General features: G+C 43.5%; 1 protein-coding gene across 10 annotated transcripts in view; it reads right to left on the reverse strand.

The window, feature by feature from the left end:
* Positions 1-19545, reverse strand: part of LOC110485940 (SEC14-like protein 1) — a 65872-nt gene extending 46327 nt beyond the window's left edge. For all 10 annotated transcript variants that reach the window (XR_016485807.1, XR_016485806.1, XR_016485804.1 and 7 more), the window contains exons 1-2: positions 19148-19545; positions 13325-13414 (exon numbers count right to left, since the gene is read on the reverse strand). Coding sequence is in view for 4 of the 10 variants with exons in the window: in XM_036940611.2 (XP_036796506.2) it covers positions 13325-13387 (63 nt within the window). In the remaining 6 variants the exon portion in view is untranslated. The remainder of the gene's footprint in view (positions 1-13324; positions 13415-19147) is intronic.
* Positions 19546-19591: the final 46 nt, after the last annotated feature.

Consider the following 19591-nt stretch of genomic DNA (forward strand, 5'->3'; position numbering starts at 1 on the left):
ACCACCCGTTTTACACTGTCCTGGTGTGGAGGACCACCCGTTTTACACTGTCCCTGGCTTGTGTAGTGCACTGTAACAGTGAGATAGTGGTCCTGACAGTGGCTGGGCCACCCGTCTGACGTGATGGCCAGCTGATCGTTTTCACGTGTTGAATTATCATTATTGAATTGTTGTTGTGTATTGTATTGTGGAGTGATGGGACTAACATACAACCCTTTTACACTACTATATCCTAAACAGGAATACAACTCAATAGACTGACAGACTGTTACCTAAAGCCCTTGGACTCCACTGTTGCAAAGGGGTGTAGGCCTTTCACTATGAACTTGGTCACAGCTAGGTGTCACTCATTCACCCTCTCCTCAGTCATCCTCCTACTAGCCGCCAGTGTGAAGGGGCTGTGGGCTTGTCTTTGGCTTGGACCAGCGGTATTAGAGGGAGGAGTGGATTGGTTCATTGTAGCTGCAACTTTAACAAACAAGTTGCAAAATCTTTAAAAATGGGTGATTGAATATCTGAACGCACCCATAGCTAAACAATCAGCTGGCTAATGGTTCCTTTTAATCATGAACCCATGTTCTCAATCTCGTCACTAATTAAGAGCAGGGTCTTTCTTGTGTGCGTATGCTGTAGCATGTGAGAGAGACAGGCTCCGCGCCAGAGATCTCGCTCTTCTGGATTGGGAAGAGCTAAAAATGCATCAAAGACGAATGTCTTCATCTTATCGCAAATCAGAAACGGTTGGTGAGATAAAATGGGCAAGATAACGTTTAGGTAAGCAACAATAAATAGGACATGTACCGAAATCAGAACCGACAACATCGGAGCTTATCGATACTATGGTCTTTCATAATTTATCCCCGGGGCCAGCTTAATACCGGGTTTCGGTACCCATCCCTAGATGTGTGTGTGTGTGCGCCACTGCTGGTAGAGCGAGGCGGTGGAGTGGGGGAGGGCTGTCGTCGCAGCATCTCAACCTTGTCCTGTGATAAGTGAAACAGATCAGGATAATTCTCACAGGCCCGAGTCAGTTGGTAGAAACCGACACGCTTATTAATGCAGCTTACTCGCACATAGCAGGCCCAGAGTCAGTCTTTCCTCAATGCTGCCTCACAGAGCAGAGGGCTTCTCTAGGGGCTATAACCAGTCAGACGCAGAACTGTGTCCGACGAAGTAAATTACACTCCGCAGGCGGATGCTGCTCGCTGACAGACGCATTCACAAAGTGTGTGAAGGAACAATTCTGAAGCAAAAGATTTTGGCATGACGCCAGCCACAGGGGAGAAGGCAACTCTGCATAATGCATAAACAACTCACATCACAGAGAATGGAAATACTGTAGGCAATATGTAAAGAGTTCATGTTTCCCCAAAACCTCAATTAAAAGACCTCTAGCCTAACCAAAAGAATGTGAAAAATGGCTCCGTCTTGCATAAAAATTCTCATTAGTGCAGTAAGTGCACTTGAATTCCCATTAGCTCACTAGGTTAACATAGGAATGAATCAGCTGTACGTAGCCTACTACTGTTGAAATCCTAATGACAAAAGCCTTGAACGGGACGAAGCTGGACAGGATGCATTGAGAGAATAAATGGACAATCCCCAGGCTTAGGGTGTATAGGAGATGGTAAGGAGATTAGAACAACACATCTAGAGATAGAGATCAGCTATAGCACCCCAGGTGAGAATGTTGCGACGGCTGAAATAGCCTAGATCTGGGATGGAGGAAGTGGGATGAAGGAATGGGGTCAATACATGGGAGGATGAGGGATGAGATGGCTGCCCCGTCATACTGAATTGTTCTTCTATACTGGGCCAGAGACAGACAGAGACGGAGCACAGCTGGCCAAGTCAGCAACCTAGTTTAGAAATAGGGCCTTGGAGGAAAACAGATCCACCTGTAGTGAGTAAAGGAGAAAGGACAGGTAGTGAGGTTAACGCAATCTAGTCTGACTGGTCTTCAGGTTTCAAATGATATTTCCATTGGCCTGGGGAGATGTGCGTTGGATCTGCAATAATCTGCTTGATGTCATAACAAAAGGTTTGTGTGATCATCTCCAATGTTTCTTCTCCTTGGCTGTAGGTTCATCCCTGAAAGGATGCGATGAGGCCTTGAAAATGCAGTACACAGTGAAAACAGTACTATAGGGCCAGAAGCTCAGAGGGACAACCAAGCGTGGCAGGCCGATTTGATTACGCTGCCCATAGGCCAGACCTGCTGCACTGTTGGCACACCTTTACACTGAGGCCAAACACCCCACAGAGAGAAAGTGAGAAAAGTGGAGAGAGAGAGAAATAGAGGAGTGAGAAACAGAAGTGACAAGGAGAGGGGGGAAAGTAAGAAAGAGCGAGGTTAACCAGCCAGCTGACGACACACTGCACAGTGGGGGAGAGAGAAACAGAGAAGGTGAAAAGGAGAGAGGGTCCAGGGAGAAAGGACAGAGAGAGGAAAGATGGAGAGGGAATTGGAACCAGTTGACGGATATCAGCTCTGTCCAGCGGTTGCCAAGAGAAGTTTGTTATCCTCATAATGAGCTGGTTACATACACAGTTACTGCATATATAGACTCTTCGTCTTCGTCTCCGCAGCCAATCCAACACCCAGTGTTGCCTTGGCGCAAGGGGAGTCGAGTGCCCTCAACCCTCGAGTGAAATCTAAACCCTCTCTACAAAAGTTCTTTATATTTCACAATATATAGGCCTAGACAGAGGGCCACCATTGTTCCTGTTCCCAAGAAAGCTAAGGTAACTGAGCTAAACGACTACCGCACCGTAGCACTCACTTCCGTCATCATGAAGTGTTTTGAGAGACTAGTCAAGGACCATATCACCTCCACCCTACCTGACACCCTAGACCCACTCCAATTTGCTTACCGCCCAAATAGGTCCACAGACGATGCAATCTCAACCACACTGCCCTAACCCATCTGGACAAGAGGAATACCTATGTGAGAATGCTGTTCATCGACTACAGCTCAGCATTCAACACCATAGTACCCTCCAAACTCGTCATCAAGCTCGAGACCCTGGGTCTCGACCCCGCCCTGTGCAACTGGGTACTGGACTTCCTGACGGGCCGCCCCCAGGTGGTGAGGGTAGGCAACAACATCTTCACCCCGCTGATCCTCAACACTGGGGCCCCACAAGGGTGCGTTCTGAGCCCTCTCCTGTACTCCCTGTTCACCCACGACTGTGTGGCCACGCACGCCTCCAACTCAATCATCAAGTTTGCGGACGACACAACAGTGGTAGGCTTGATTACCAACAACGACGAGACGGCCTACAGGGAGGAGGTGAGGGCCCTCGGAGTGTGGTGTCAGGAAAATAACCTCACACTCAACGTCAACAAAACTAAGGAGATGATTGTGGACTTCAGGAAACAGCAGAGGGAACACCCCCCTATCCACATCGATGGAACAGTAGTGGAGAGGGTAGTAAGTTAAGTTCCTCGGCGTACACATCACAGACAACTGAATTGGTCCACCCACACAGACAGCATCGTGAAGAAGGCGCAGCAGCGCCTCTTCAACCTCAGGAGGCTGAAGAAATTTGGCTTGTCACCAAAAGCACTCACAAACTTCTACAGATGCACAATCGAGAGCATCCTGGCGAGCAGTATCACCGCCTGGTACGGCAACTGCTCCGCCCACAACCGTAAGGCTCTCCAGAGGGTAGTGAGGTCTGCACAACGCATCACCGGGGGCAAATTACCTGCCCTCCAGGACACCTACACCACCCGAAGTCACAGGAAGGCCATAAAGATCATCAAGGACAACAACCACCCGAGCCACTGCCTGTTCACCCCGCTATCATCCAGAAGGCGAGGTCAGTACAGGTGCATCAAAGCTGGGACCGAGAGACTGAAAAACAGCTTCTATCTGAAGGCCATCAGACTGTTAAACAGCCACCACTAACATTGAGTGGCTACTGCCAACACTGACTCAACTCCAGCCACTTTAATAATGGGAATTGATGGGAAATGTAAAATATATCACTAGCCACTTTAAACAATGCTACCTAATATAATGTTTACATACGTATACATATGAGATGAATAATGTAGGGTATATACTGTACTCTATATCATCTACTGCATCTTTATGTAATACATGTATCACTAGTCACTAACTATGCCACTTTGTTTACATTCTCATCTCATATGTATATACTGTACTCAATACCATCTACTGTATCTTGCCTATGCCGCTCTGTACCATCACTCATTCATATATCTTTATGTACATATTCTTTATCCCCTTACACTTGTGTCTATAAGGTAGTAGTTTTGGAATTGTTAGCTAGATTACTTGTTGGTTATTACTGCATTGTCGGAACTAGAAACACAAGCATTTCGCTACACTCGCATTAACATCTGCTAACCATGTGTATGTGACAAAATTTGATTTGATTCGACATGGCCTCTACCTAAAGATTCCACTTATAATACTGTATAAATTCAATCCTCATTTTGTGAGGTAGAGGGGTCAGAATTCTTGTCAGGTGGACATAACACTCCTTCCGTGGCCTCCAACTGCTCTTAAATGCTAGTAAAACCAAATGCATGCTTTTCAACCGTTCACTGCCCGCACCCGCCCGCCCGACTAGCATCACCATCCTGGACGGTTCCGACCTAGAATATGTGGACAACTATAAATACATAGGTGTCTGGTTAGACTGTAAACTCTCCTTCCAGACTCATATTAAACATCTCCAATCCAAAATCAAATCTAGAATCGGCTTTCTATTTCGCAACAAAGCCGCCTTCACTCACGCCGCCAAACATACCCTAGTAAAACTGACTATCCTAGCGATCGACGACTTCGGCGATGTCATCTACAAAATAGCTTCCAATACTCTACTCAGCAAACTGGATGCAGTCTATCACAGTGCCATTGATTTTGTTACCAAATCACCTTATACCAGCCACCACTGCAACCTGTATGCTCTAGTCGGCTGGCCCTCGCTACATATTCGTCGCCAGACCCACTGGTCATCTATAAGTCTATGCTAGGTAAAGCTCCGCCTTATCTCAGTTCACTGGTCGCGATAACAACACCCAACCGTAGCACATGTTCCAGCAGGTGTATCTCACTGATCATCCCCAAAGCCAACACCTCATTTGGTCGCCTTTCCTTCCATTTCTCTGCTGTCAGTGACTGGAAAAAATTGCAAAAATGGCTTAAGTTGGATACTTATTTCCCTCACCAACTTTAAACATCAACTACTTTTCTGCTCTTTTGCACACGAGTATCTCTACTTGCACATTATCATCTGCTCATTTGTCACTCCAGTGTTAATCTGCTAAATTGTAATTATTCACTCCTATGCCCTATTTATTGCCTACCTCTTCATGCCTTTTGCACACACTGTATATAGACTTTCTTTTTTCTACGGTGTCATTGACTTGTTTGTGTTATTGGCTTGTTTATTGTTTACGCCATGTGTAACTCTGTGTTGTTGTCTGTGTCCCACTGCTTTGCATTATCTCGGCCAGGTCGCAGTTGTAAATGAGAATTTGGTGAATGGTGAAATATTATTATTATTTTTTATATAATCTAGTTTCAATTATATCGTCATAATTCTATAGATTCTGAGGTTTCTACAGCCAAGCCTCTAATGCACTTTCTGTCAGTGTAGAATCATAGTGAAGAGATAGGGCTACAGTCGCTTCAGAAAGTATTCATACTATAGCCTGAATTCAAAATGGATCTTCACACAATACCCCGTGACGACAAAGTGAAAACATGTTTTTACATTTTTGCATGTCATTTTTCTACTTAATTCACTAGTGCCATGGAAATCGCATCAGTAGTCTATAGTAGTCTGTAGTCTGTAGCCACACAGCTGCTTGGCTGATGGCAAAACCCAGACATTTCCATGAAATATTAAGGGAGATTACCCTTAGATGGCCTCTCTCTATCTGCTAGAGTGTGCAGAGGTGGCCAGGCTGCAATCCAAAGAGGATATGACTAAAAAGAGGTGCACAGATGTACAGCTGCAATAGCAGGCATTTTGTCCTAGCGGATTAGTCTAGCGCAACCCTCCACTTATAAATGGGCATGCCAGGCTAGGCTTACAGCCACGCTAAAAATCACCTTTCTGACCATGCCCAGATGTGTAGCAGGCTGGCATGGGACACTGATGCTTCACCCGATGACACGGTGGTGCTTTTTCCTAATCTAGTGGATTAGCGTATCCCCCTGTCTGTTGTGGCTCAGTTGGTAAGAGCGTGGCATTAGCAACCCAAAGGACGTGGGTTCAATTCCTGTAGGATCACAAACACAGAGTACATACATTGTTAGTGGGTCTAGCCTAAGTCGCTTTGTATGGTGTATGGTAAATAGTGAGCTACGCTACTCTAATTAATCAAATCTGATCTGGACACTATTGGAGTCTGAGGGAGAGGAGGGAGGGAAGGGGTTGGTTGCTTTAATGAGAACACAGAGCCTCTCTTCACCTGAAACAACAAACAGTGTTCGTCTCTCGCCTACTTTGGGAACACAACTTCCCCCAAAGCGCAAACCTTCAAACTCATATAGTCCTTAGGGGAAATGGTGGTTGTTTGCTTCAAGGAGGAGGACAAAGAGTCTTCTAATCTGGAACAACAAGTCTCTCGACATCCCCTCTCCTCCCATGGGGAACACCATCTCAAATCAGATGTTATTGGTTAAATACACATATTTAGCAGATGCTATTGCGAGTGTACCAAAATGCTTGTGTAGTGAGAAGTTTGTGTAGTGAAATGCTTGTGAAACGCTCATGGGCTCCATGAACCCGGCGTGCTAATAGCAACAATAATATCGACTACACTTCCTGTTATTGCGGAGAAGGCAGGTACGAGTCGGGAGTGTATGCTGAAGGGAGGCTATGGGCCACTATTGTGTTTCTGTAGCTATTGTTGTTTTACTTCCTTCCAAAGCCCTTCCTTCTAGAGAAATATTACACGAGTGAAAGCTGGACAGTATGCGTGCGACCCCATGCATATGCACGTGTCCAGATTACTGAAGCACACTAGTTAGCTGCTGCAGTAGCAGCCAATGGACACTTCCTTCCGAGAGACTCATCTAGCCAAGTTAAAGAGGAAGTTGTGTTTCCCATTGCTGGGCTGCTGGAGGTCGGTGTTTCTCAGCAATTCTGTCCTTATCAGTCACTTTCACAGGAGCCCTGAGCAATTATTTCCTGACTCACCTTCCAAAAAAATTGTCATTTTGGAAAATGACAAAGTGCTAAATCCCTCAAGTTAGCGGTCTGATCTTTTTTGAATTAACGTTCAGCGTTTCCGCTATTTCTTAGGAGGGGCGCAAAGGCAAACTAATTGGAGTCATATTGTATAACACTATGCTACATAGACCTAATCATCGGCCCCTAATACATGGGTCCAGCACAGGAGGTTAGTGGCACCTTATTTGGGAGGCTGGAGAAGGAATGGTATCAAATACATCAAACATGGTTTTTCATTTTAAAAAGTGGCTTTAATGCAACGTAGGCCTACTTTAATCCTGCTTCAAGTCAAAGCAGGATAGAACTATTTTAATACTTATGGAAAACAGACAGCTGCAAGGCAAGAACAGGCTAAGGACTTCGTGATGCTGTTAATATATTCCTTTGGGCCCAATGGCAACATTGCTAGGTGGAAACATTTTGCTTCAATCCTGTCCTTGCCTTGAGTGGGTGGTTGAGGCACAGCAAAGAAAGAGGCTGTATTTCTTCTAGAAGGAATGCGTTTAAAAAGGTAATTGACAGTCAAGAGGAACGCAGCGCTTCAGTTCTCTCCTTCCAAAAGACGGTAAGAGTGCGTTTCAGAAGACTGACAGTTTTCAAAGAGAGAAGAAAAAAAAAAGGGGACAGGGAAGGAAAGCGAGACATGCAACATTCCTCAAAGCATAATATCAAATAAAATGAAAAAACGAGCATGAAAAGCCATGTTTGGCAACTTTCAAGTCTATTGAAAGACAAAACTGCAAGGGGAGAACAAGACTAGTCATACCAAACAGAATCTGATGGCAACACAGCACGGTTTACAACACACCCACATATCAAATCATACGCACCCTGCAAAAACATGTATATTCACGTGCGGCGCACACCCCCGGCTATGCTGCATGAAGGTGTGGCACAAAGTAGAACACGCTGCCTCACTACTAGGGAGACTCCGATAGGTGCAGTCAAGGCGTTAGGCCGAGGGCAGAGCAGGAACAGACCGCTTGCATGGCTTTGTGATCTCACTCGGGCGTCAATAACACCAGGGCAATGTTCTGTTCAGTAAGGCACGTCGTAGAAAAACTTTTTTCCTCCCCTTCAGTCTCTCAGCTCCATGGCAGAATATTTACAGGAAATTGCAGGAAATTGCTTTAAACCTGCAACAATCTCTGCTCCATTGAGAAAATCTGTATAATTGCGGGAAATAGTCTTAAAAATGCTAAAATGTCTCTACGCCGCCCAGATGGGGGACCACCGTCTCAGCCCCCTTTTGATCCAGAAAATACCCTGAGTGTCTGCCAATTTGTCATTTCCCCATGGAGAGAGAATATATCAAAACTGCCTCTTCAAACGCATTAGCTTTAGAAATGGGCCATATCAGTCGGTGTACATGTACCAATCTCACATCAATAAAAGAAAAAGGACAGATAACAGGCTAGAGAACACGTGGCATAGTGAGCCAGCGCTCTTCGACTAGGCTTCAGGATTCAGGCCGACTTGTTAAAAAGAGATATCAAATCAAGAAAAGACAGGACAGAGACAAAACAATTGGCCATGACGACGCACAGTGAACCACTTCTATCGGCATTGTTCAACCATTTTGCCTGCCAAATAACCCTCTGCCTTGGATTCCCCAGCTTCTTATGTTGGTTCTCTCCTCCCCCGCCGCTACTGCCCCAGATTAACAGAACCCGTCCCATCTGACTCAAAAAGGCGTCCGCATGCTTCCCATTCGACAGTTCGGGCTTATGTTATGACAACATTTTGTTAGTTTTGGTCTTCTGCAAGGTTTCTTTGGAGGGGGGTGGGGGCTGTTTGTGCACACACAAACATTTCTCGAGGCAAGCCGAAGATGGTAGTGAAGTCTTGGCCCCTTTGTTGGTGTTTGGTCAACACTAGGGATTATTCAATCAACGAGAGATTAATTGTTTTCATGCAATTGTTTTCACTTGAGAAATACGGCACCAAACATCTTAGTTAGATGTAAAATTGCACGGTTAAGATCTCCTCAGGATAAACGTCAAAATGAATGACAGATCTCTTGCGTTAGATTAATCATGACTACTTTTTAGGAAGTGTGTACTGGCTACAGCGTCTCATGATGGACAAACAGTACTATTGCAGCTGGTTTTTCAAGTGAAGGCGTTTTAAGGGTCGCGCGAGCAAAAACATTCGGTTCACCTAGCCGAACTGAAGCCTTAGGGCAGCTCATCCCAGCTCGGATGTCCCTTAGGCAGGGTCATCTACTGTACAAAGCCCCTCAGGCAGCCCAATGTGGTTTTACTGCTATTTCAGTTCAGTCCCCCTCCCCTCCTGCCCCCCCAGGTGTTGTGCTCCAGCAGCCTCCACTCACAGACTATTTATAGGCCCCTGTCCAGTGTTTGCCCACCACTCACCAGGGAGGAGATTTGCCTCTCTTCCTTGCTTTAGTGGAGAAAGCTGATTTGAGGCAGCAAATAGAACCTGAATGCATGGCTATAATAGCTTAACTCAAAATAGTTTATTGAATCACATTCAATTGAAGTGCAGTTTAATTGGATTGAACTGAAACAATGCTTTGATCGCATGTCTTCTAGAAATAGTTACAGGTCTTGAAGTTGGCCGACTTTGATTTCCCAATGGAAATTGAGTAACACCTATTAAGTAAAGCAAGACGAGGTGGTTAAGGAAAATGATGAAAACATGTCCTGCTCCTAGCTCTGTGCAACACGGTCACGAAGAAGAAACACTAGTAAGTTAACAGAGAGTTATTCTGATGATAATAATCCACCATAACCCAGTTTAATGTAGTGAACATGCGCCTCCTGGCCTGTAGCCACTGTACTGTGGAGAGGCTGAGGCTGAATAAGCCAGTGTTTTTCCACTGCTCATCTGCCACTGAACAGTTTATTTAGTGAACCCTCAGTGACAGCCCTGCCTGACAGGCCTGTCCTCTAGCTCTGGAGGCTGAGCAAAGAGGCAGAGAGAGATAGGGGGGGTGCCAAGAGAGGGAGAAAGATGGAGCGAAAGAGAGAACGAAAGAGAAGGACAGTGAGTGCGTTTACATGCACAGTAATATTTTGATATTAAACTGATTAAGATAGTAGGCAGGTTATGCAATAGTCACGTAAACATCTTACTCTGCTTATCTTACATCGGCGTAAGGTATCCATGTAAGCATAGACCGATTACAAAACCTGGTTTTAAAAATCGGTGTTCCAGCTGTGCATTTGATCTGTGCATGTACTAGCACCAGCCGAGTGAGCCTCCCTCTTTAGCGCGAGCGAGGTGAGTTTGGAACAGCTGAATGTATGCAAAGTAGTTCAGAATTAAATATGCTTCCCAAAAATAACATGGTCGCTGTGGTAGAATGTTTATTTTGATTGGGGATTTTCTGCATTTTCTGCCATCAGGTATCCTGATTTCAGATGTGTCCATGTAAACAGGATTATTAGGGAAATCGTCCATCTTGCAAAGCATGTAAAAACTATTAATCTGAATATCCACAATAAATCACATTATTGCGTGCATGTAAACATACTCATTGAGAAACAGAGAGAGCGAGGGACAGAGAGAAAAAGAGAGACACAGAGCGAGAGACAACAGAGTGAAAGAGGGGCAGACAGATGACAGAGAGGGGCAGACAGACAGAGAGGGGCAGACAGACGACAGAGAGGGGCAGACAGACGACAGAGAGGGGCAGACAGACGACAGAGAGGGGCAGACAGACGACAGAGAGAGGCAGACAGACGACAGAGAGAGGCAGACAGACGACAGAGAGAGGCAGACAGACGACAGAGAGAGGCAGACGCTCCATCTATACTTCCAGTTTTTGTACTGCACGCATCCTCATCAGATTTGGGTGAGTGAGTACAACTCTAGCATACTGTAGGAGCCAGAAGAGACACTCATTCACCAAAAGCCTGCACAGGTGCTGCATTTTTAAACAGAGGAAACAGACCAGCAACCAATTCGGCAATGGTACTTCTGTTCAACATAACAGTTCCCATCGTTTGCTATTCAGATATTAAAAGGGTTGGTGCAGCGACATAGCTGTCAGTGGTTCTCACAATGGCCTGAGATGGTGTGGGGGTTTGAGTTGTCTACATACTATGGACTGGAAGTGATTTGTGCATCCTGGACTGGACAATTCTTGAGTGGTCTGCTTGGTACAGTACACAAATGACCAGTCAAGAAGACCAGTTGAAGACCATCACAGTATTATGACTGCTGGTGCTTGTTAGACCCAAGCAGCTGGATCGTAAAAATTCCCAGTCTTAGGTCAGTTAGGATGACCACTTTATTTTAAGAATGTGAAATGTCAGAATAATAGTTGAGAATGATTTATTTCAGCTTTTATTTCTGTCATCACATTCCCAGTGGGTCAGAAGTTTACATGCTACCAAATACTAATTGAGAGTATTTCCTTTAAATTGCTTAACTTGGGTCAAATGTTTTAGGTAGCTTTCCACAAGATTTTGGCCCATTCCTCCTGACAGAGCTGGTGTAACAGTCAGGTTTGTAGGCCTCCTTGCTCGCACACACTTTTTCAGTTCTGCCCACAAATGTTCTATAGGAGGTGGTCAGGGGTTTGTGATGGCCACTCCAATACCTTGACTTTGTTGTCCTTAAGCCATTTTGCCACAACTTTGGAAGTATGCTGGGGGTCAATGTACATTTGGAAGACCCATTTGTGACCAAGCTTTAACTTCCTGACTGATGTCTTGAGATGTTGCGTCAATATATCCACATAATTTTCCTCCCTCATGATGCCATCTATTTTGTGAAGTGCATCAGTCCCTACTGCAGCAAAGCACCCCCACAACATGATGCTGCCACACCCGTGCTTCACGGTTGGGATGCTATTATTTTTATTGCTAGCCTCCCACTTTTTCCTCCAAACATAACGATGGTCATTATGGCCAAACAGTTCTATTTTTGTTTCATTAGACGAGAGGACATTTCTCCAAAAAGTACGATCTTTGTCCCCAAGTGCAGTTGCAAACCGTAGTCTGGCTTTTTTTATGGCAGTTTTGGAGCAGTGGCTTCTTACTTGCTGAGCGGCCTTTCAGGTTATGCCGATATAAGTCTCGTTTTACTGTGGATATAGATACTTTTGTACCCGTTTCCTCCAGCATCTTCACATGGTCCTTTGCTGTTGTTCTGGGATTGATTTGCACTTTTCACACAAAAGTACGTTCATCTCCAGGAGACAGAACGCGTCTCCTTCCTGGGCAGTATGACGGCTGCATGGTCCCATGGTGTTTATACTTGCTTGTATAGATGAACATGGTACCTTTAGGAGTTTTGAAATTGCTCTCAAGGATGAACCAGACTTGTGAAGGTCTACAAAAACAAATTCTGAAGTCTTGGCTGATTTCTATTGATTTTCCCATGATGTCAAGCAAAGAGGCACTGAGTTTGAAGGTAGGCCTTGAAATACATCCACAGGTACACCTCCAATTGACTAAAATTATGTAAATTAGCCTATCAGAAGCTTCTAAAGCCATGACATCATTTTCTGGAATTTTCCAAGCTGTTTAAAAGGCACAGTCATCTTAGTGTATGTAAACTTCTGACCCACTGGAATTGTGATACAGTGAATTAATTATAAGGGAAATAATTTGTCTGTAAACAATTGTTGGGAAAATGACTTGTGTCATGCACAAAGTAGATGTCCTAACCAACTTGCCAAAACTAATAGTTTAACAAGAAATGTGTGGAGTGGTTTAAAAACAAGTTAATGACTCCAACCTAAGTGTATGTAAACTTACGACTTCAACTGTATGTAAATGTGATATTTTAATTTTTTTAATATAAATTTGCAAACATTTCTAAAAAAACATTTTTTTTTTGCTTTGTCATTATGGGATATTGTGTGTAGATTGATGAGAATAAACATTTTAGAATAACTGTATTCATTACCAACCGCTACTGCCTGGGTATTTGTTAGACCTAGGCTACATCTCATACAACCATGTTGTCAAGTTCAAGTCAATCATATGAAGGACAAGGTAGTCCTAACGTCGTTACCCACCACTTCCTAGAGGTGGTCTTGGGGACCATTGCATAACCACTACAATACCTCTAATATCTATGTGAAGTGTCAATGGAGGTCAAGAGTCTAGGGCAGAGTATCACTTACCTCCATCACCAGCTCAAAGGGATGCTTGTACACCCTGATGGGTGACTGATACTTCTGCACCATGGTGGGAACGACTGTGGTGCCAACGACCTAAGAGAAAACAATCTGATATTAGAGCTTAATAATAACCATCATCACAGATTTGTCTTGGTGAGAGAAGACAAAATGGGCCAGACCACATTAGACTGGGAGTGTAAAACACAAAGAAAATAGTGCTTGAGGTGGTAAAATGCCAGTATCATTCTGGATGGCCCCGCTGGAGGCATCTGACATGTCATTAAGTAAGCCAGGTTTGTGTGTTTGTAGCAGCTGGCGGGGAGCCCGGAGGACTTGGCAGCTTCTCTGCAGTGATAGCCTGCAGGAAGACACTCTGCTCTGCCGTGGGTGAGGAAGCGCATCTCATTGAACTGATCAATGAAGGCAACGTTTCGCACCATATATCACACATTCAGGAACTGAACTGCATAGCGAACAGAAATTGAGATAGACATGGCCAAATACTGGAATGTCAGGGACTGCCAAGTGCCAACTAGTCACTACCACATGACTGAAACTATTCAGGTAAACCTACAATGATGCGTATGTAAATGTTATGTGGAGCTAGCGGTAGAGCTGAACGCTTGGGAGTCATTAATACGGCACTACAGCCTATGTAAACGCATGAACGGGTGGTTGGCCGCAGAGAATTGATGAAATACTCGGTAATGTAAAAGGTCAGCAGGGCATTCCAAGAACTTAGTGGTGGTAACCACAGTGCAGACATCGGCAAATACAGTAGGACTAGGCTATAGTCCTGATAGAGCCAACAGATATTGACCCTGAAACCACTGCATGCTAATTTGGAGGTTGGGGGGGGGGGGGGGGGGGTGGATCAAAATGTTAAAAAACGTGTTTTTTTTCTCCATATATAGACACACCCTGTGTGTTTAAATAAAATCAACTATTGATGCATTGAGCTTGTCTGATGCCTTATGCACACTGTTTGATGAAATATGACAAATGACTCAAGAGGGAGCCAGAGATCAAGATAACAACAAACAAAAACTAAACCCGACCATTCTCCCACTTCTACTGGCTTTCGCAGATTCTGCCATTACTCTCCTGAAGTTGCCTGTAATAGGTTGCCAACTCCACGTGTAACCTTTCTCATGCGGAATGCCAATTTATCTTACCATTTCTACCTATCTGTGTGCCAGTTATAATTTTCATGTGTATATTTTCTTGAAACTTACTATCAAAATCATTGTCATGTGGTTAATCAAAATGATATCCAAATCTAAATTAAAAATGATACAATCCTAAAAAGTAACTTCTATTGCCATTACCAACTATGTAAAAATTGCCTATAAAGCCAACAAATAAAAACATTGTAGCCTGCAGGTAGAACATATCCTGATAATAATAAATATACTATAAATCCCAACGTCTGCAATGAACTTGAAACTAGGGATGCACAATATAAAAAAAATTGGTAAACATATCGGAATCAGCCGATATTACCTAAAATAGCCACATTGGTATCGGCCCGATGTGTAGTTTAACGCCGATGTTAAAAAACGGATGTCAAAGCTACTGTGCACACCTATATAGGTACATGACACCATGTAATTTTTTTCACTACATGTGCAACACAGCATTCCTAACCTAGCCCACAATGTCTGCTGTGTGGATCGAGCAGTCAACAAGTTGGGCAGTCATTTGAAAGAGTAAGAACATTTCAGCAAGAACTCAAAAAGGTGAAATCCATTAAAGTCAAGATAATGAAATCCTGATTGAGAATGAAATGACTGAACACATGAATGAAACAGTACAGAAAGTAAGTGAAAGAAATAGCTTTTGATTATGTTTTACTGGTAGTGGGGGAATACGTAAATGACAACAAAATAACTTTTTGGTCAGTGTGGTGTGTGTAACCATTATTTAACTAGGCAAGTCCGTTAAGAACAAATTCTTATTTACAATGACAGCACGGACGACACTGGGCCAATTGTGCACCGCCCTATGGGACTCCCAATCCCTGCCGGATGCGATAAAGCCTGGATTCAAACCAGGGACTGTTGTTACGCCTCTTGCACTGAGATGCAGTGTCCATGTGTGTTAACTATTTAACTGTAATAGAATGCTTAAAAAGGCAGCTAAAATTGTAAATATCGGTATCATTTCTTTTGGCAAGGAAAATATTGGATATCGGCCAAAAATATCATATAGGTGCATCACTACTTGAAACGTATCAACTATTAACTTATTCTGGGCCTTCAGAGTTTCCTGTGCCAATGAACTCAGGACAGACACAGCTGTAGGCTATTTGCGCAACGGATAAGAAGTCATTAAGTAGGCCTATTTCATGACGCTTCCACTGGGTTAGAGCATGACATTTTTCCCCTTTCACGCCAAGTGGTTGTCGAAAGGGAGAAAGCTGGAAAGATTTAAAAAAATACTTTTAGGAACTATTGTCATTCTCAATTAATGTAAAAACAGACTTTATTTGCTTGCTGTCTGATGTGAAGAAAACATGACTTTGAGAAGCTCCACAGCTCATTAGCGGTGGTGCGTTAAGCCAATCAGAAATACGATCAGATCCCCAAACGGGCACATTTACAGTTGAAGTCAGAAGTTTACGCACACATTAGCCAAATTCATTTAAACTCAGTTTTTCACAATGCCTGACATTTAATCCTAGTATAAATTCCCTGTCTTAGGTCAGTTAGGATCCCCACTTTATTTTAAGAATGTGAAATGTCAGAATAATAGTAGAGAACTATTTATTTCAGCTTCTAATTCTTTCATCACATTCCCAGTGGGTCAGAAGTTTACATACACTCAATTAGTATTTGGTAGCATTGCCTTTAAATTTTTTAACTTGGGTCAAACGTTACAGGTAGCCTTCCACAAGCTTCCCACAATGAGTTGGGTGAATTTTGGCCCATTCCTCCAGACAGAGCTGGTGTAATTGAGTCAGGTTTGTAGGCCTCCTTGCTCGCCTTTTCAGTTCTGCCCACAATTTTGTTATGGGATTGATGTCAGGGCTTTGTGACAGAACACGTCTCCTTCCTGAGCGGTATGACGGCTGCGTGGTCCAATGGTGTTAATACTTGTATACTATTGTTTGTACAGTTGAACGTGGTACCTTCAGGCATTTGGAAATTGCTCCCAAGGATGAACCAGACTTGTGGGAGGCTACAAATCTTTTTCTGAGGTCTTGGCTGATTTCTTTTGATTTTCCCATGATGTCAAGCAAAGAGACTGAGTTTGAAGGTAGGCATTGAAATACATCCATAGGTACACCTCCACTTGACTCAAATTAGTAAATTAGCCTCAGAAGCTTCTAAAGCCATGACATAATCTTCTGGAATTTTCCAAGCTGTTTAAAGGCACAGTCAACTTAGAGAATGTAAACTTCTGACCTACTGGAATTATGTGTGATACAGTGAATTATAAGTGAAATAATCTGTCTAAATAATTGTTGGAAAAATAACCTGTGTCATGCAAAGTAGATGTCCTAACCGACTTGCCAAAACTATAGTTTGTTAACAAGAAATTTGTGGAGTGGTTGAAAAACAAGTTTTAATGACTCCAACCTAAGTGTATGTAAACTTCCGACTTCAACTGTATATGCCTACATTTGCAGGCCATGTAGCCTATAGGCCTAGTTCTATGCGGAATCAGGTGCACGTCCTTACTCAACATTGACAGGAGCGCTCCAACTAAATTGATAAAACTCATAAATGGAATGAAATAAACCAAAACTTGTTTCTCACAAGTGTACCACAGGTTATGCACTCTGCAAACAACATGTTCACTCAGACAATGAGAATAGTCAAAGACTGGAATAATAATACATTGAACGCATTAACAGAAATGACTGAAACCAAACAAACATTGTAGATTAGGAATTAACAGTAAATGTACTACTAGTGAGCTACTGTATGTAATGGGGAATTGATAGACACTAACAATCAAACAATGAAGTTATGAAACAATGAATGTGCATAAATTGTCAGGAGAGACCACATTCTGGAGAAAGACGTGCATTCTTCAGGCACTGCATGGTCAATCCAACGTCTGCATTGGCCATGCAGCATTTACAGTGATACGGCATCAGCAGAAATCAGGACATTCATACTTCTTGTGCTGCACGGAGCAGAAGGACGTGAGTTTGTGTTTATTAAGGGAAGGCCCGCCCTAACATAACCGAGCCCTAATCTAGTATAATTCACTCATCTTTTTTGACTCACGTGTCTGACAACTGATAATCGGATAAATTGACACGCTGTACCAAAATAAACTAATGGTGGGACTCAATCGCAACACATTTTCAAAATATCATACTATAACCCTTTTACGCATACTATTTAGTACGCTGGTATGGGTATTTGGACACAGACGTTATCTTGTACGGGTTATGGGTCTTTGGTCATGGAGAAATGTAGGCCCTATAGTCTAAAAAAGGGCCTAAAATTGCCACTTTCATTAGGATTTTCTCAAATGGATTGTGATACAAATGTCAAAAGCATGTCAAACATACTTCCTCCCAAAGTTTGTGAGAATTGCCAGACCAATCTGGATACGTTAAATATTTCCGGACTGTCCTGGCGTGGAATCGCCCTGTTGTCTAACAGCTATTGGGTAAGCCAGGGATGTGTTTATTAGGGCCACAACGAGCGCTTCTTATTGGACAGGTTCAGATTGTACTACCTCCCTGTTTCAGACCATTTTCTTACGCATTGTGCCTACTGAACACAACCCAGATCTCAAAAGAAAAATCACATTGTGAAATGTAAGTGTTGCTGTAAACCTGTACCGACAAGGACATGCGATAAGATTGGGCAGGTACTCTGCCTGTCTTTACATGGCAAACCTTACTTGTTCAGTGTTGTTGATTTATTTAGCGTGCAGATACATGTTATTGAGCAGTAAGTGTTGCTTGACGTTTTCAGCAGCCGTGCGCAAGGAAGGGAGGGACCTTGTGTGATAGGGGTGTTAACACTTGCTACACAGCACTACTTCTGGTAGGTCTGATCCAACCAGGGCGTTAGGGTCGGCTAGGGTTAGGGTGAGCCTCCAACGTTTAAGAAAGTATAAGCCGCTCGTAACGCACTGGACCAGAGCTATACTTCTGAGGGATATGGGGCTTTTCAACTAAAACATCACACTAGCCTGGGTGTCAGTCCGTGTTTAAAAAAAATATATATATATTTATTAGGCATGACAATTTCATAGGAGTTGGCAAGAGAGCAGAAGACTGGCAACAAGGCTACATCTATTCTACTGTCTGTAAAAGCTCATCATATTCTACTAGTGAAACTAGGCTATTTAGCCAACTATAGGGGTTATTTAGGCTACTTAAAAAAACAGGTGAACAATTGTTACCGTCATGTTTCAAAAGAGAGATGATACTTCCCTGTTGAACAAAAGATGTAAGTCAAGGAGAAAAGAACAGGTGACATTTCAGAAAGCAAACCACAACACAGGTTCTTTGTTCAATGTTGTCCATTATACCATAGCGATGTCCAGAAGCATTGTAATGCAGTACAAACAAGCTGTGCCAGTGCCACTCAAACACATAGCTGAGCCCTTCAGAAATTCAGAACACGCACTCAGTGATGCTCAGTGAGTGACAGTCTCGCGCTCTCTCACACACACGCTATATACTGTAGCTACAACCTATAACATGTGAAGTCGTTAAAAGCATAGTTCAGGTTATTTAGTCTACATTTGAGCTACATTAGCAGGTCATCACAGTACACAATCACTGCAGGCATGTGGCTTGCAGGTAATACGAAATCACACATGCATAACTGAACAACTATAAATGATACTCACCAGTGAATAAACGGGATATCTTTAGCAATTATCTGCTTCTTTCGATATATTTGGCTCGTATTGTTTAGTCTGGGCAGGGCACTCAAGTACCGTTATACTGTTAATCCATAATCTTATTCGGTTCCTTTTTCGCCGGTCGGTGACGAACCAGTGCTGAACGTTAGCTAGCGGTTATGCTAGCCAGTTAGCCATCGACCTGATAACGACAACAGCAGCATTTTAAAAACGCATAGAGAGCTAACACAGTGAAAAGATTCCAGATGCCGCTAGCGAGCTAAAAAAAAAAACAGCCAGCTGAAGGTTTGAGCCGTGAGGACCGGAGAATGACTATTTGAAAGCTGGAGTTTTCGCATTGACAGTTTCGCCCCTCCCATTTGGTACGGACCGAGCTCAGCAGTGCCGCGGTGCGGTCCGCTCATACAAAACAATTCCACTGCTTCTCCA

Source organism: Oncorhynchus mykiss, chromosome 13 (genome assembly GCF_057628025.1).
Source record: "Oncorhynchus mykiss isolate SJ-2025 chromosome 13, ASM5762802v1, whole genome shotgun sequence".
Taxonomy (NCBI): domain Eukaryota; kingdom Metazoa; phylum Chordata; class Actinopteri; order Salmoniformes; family Salmonidae; genus Oncorhynchus; species Oncorhynchus mykiss.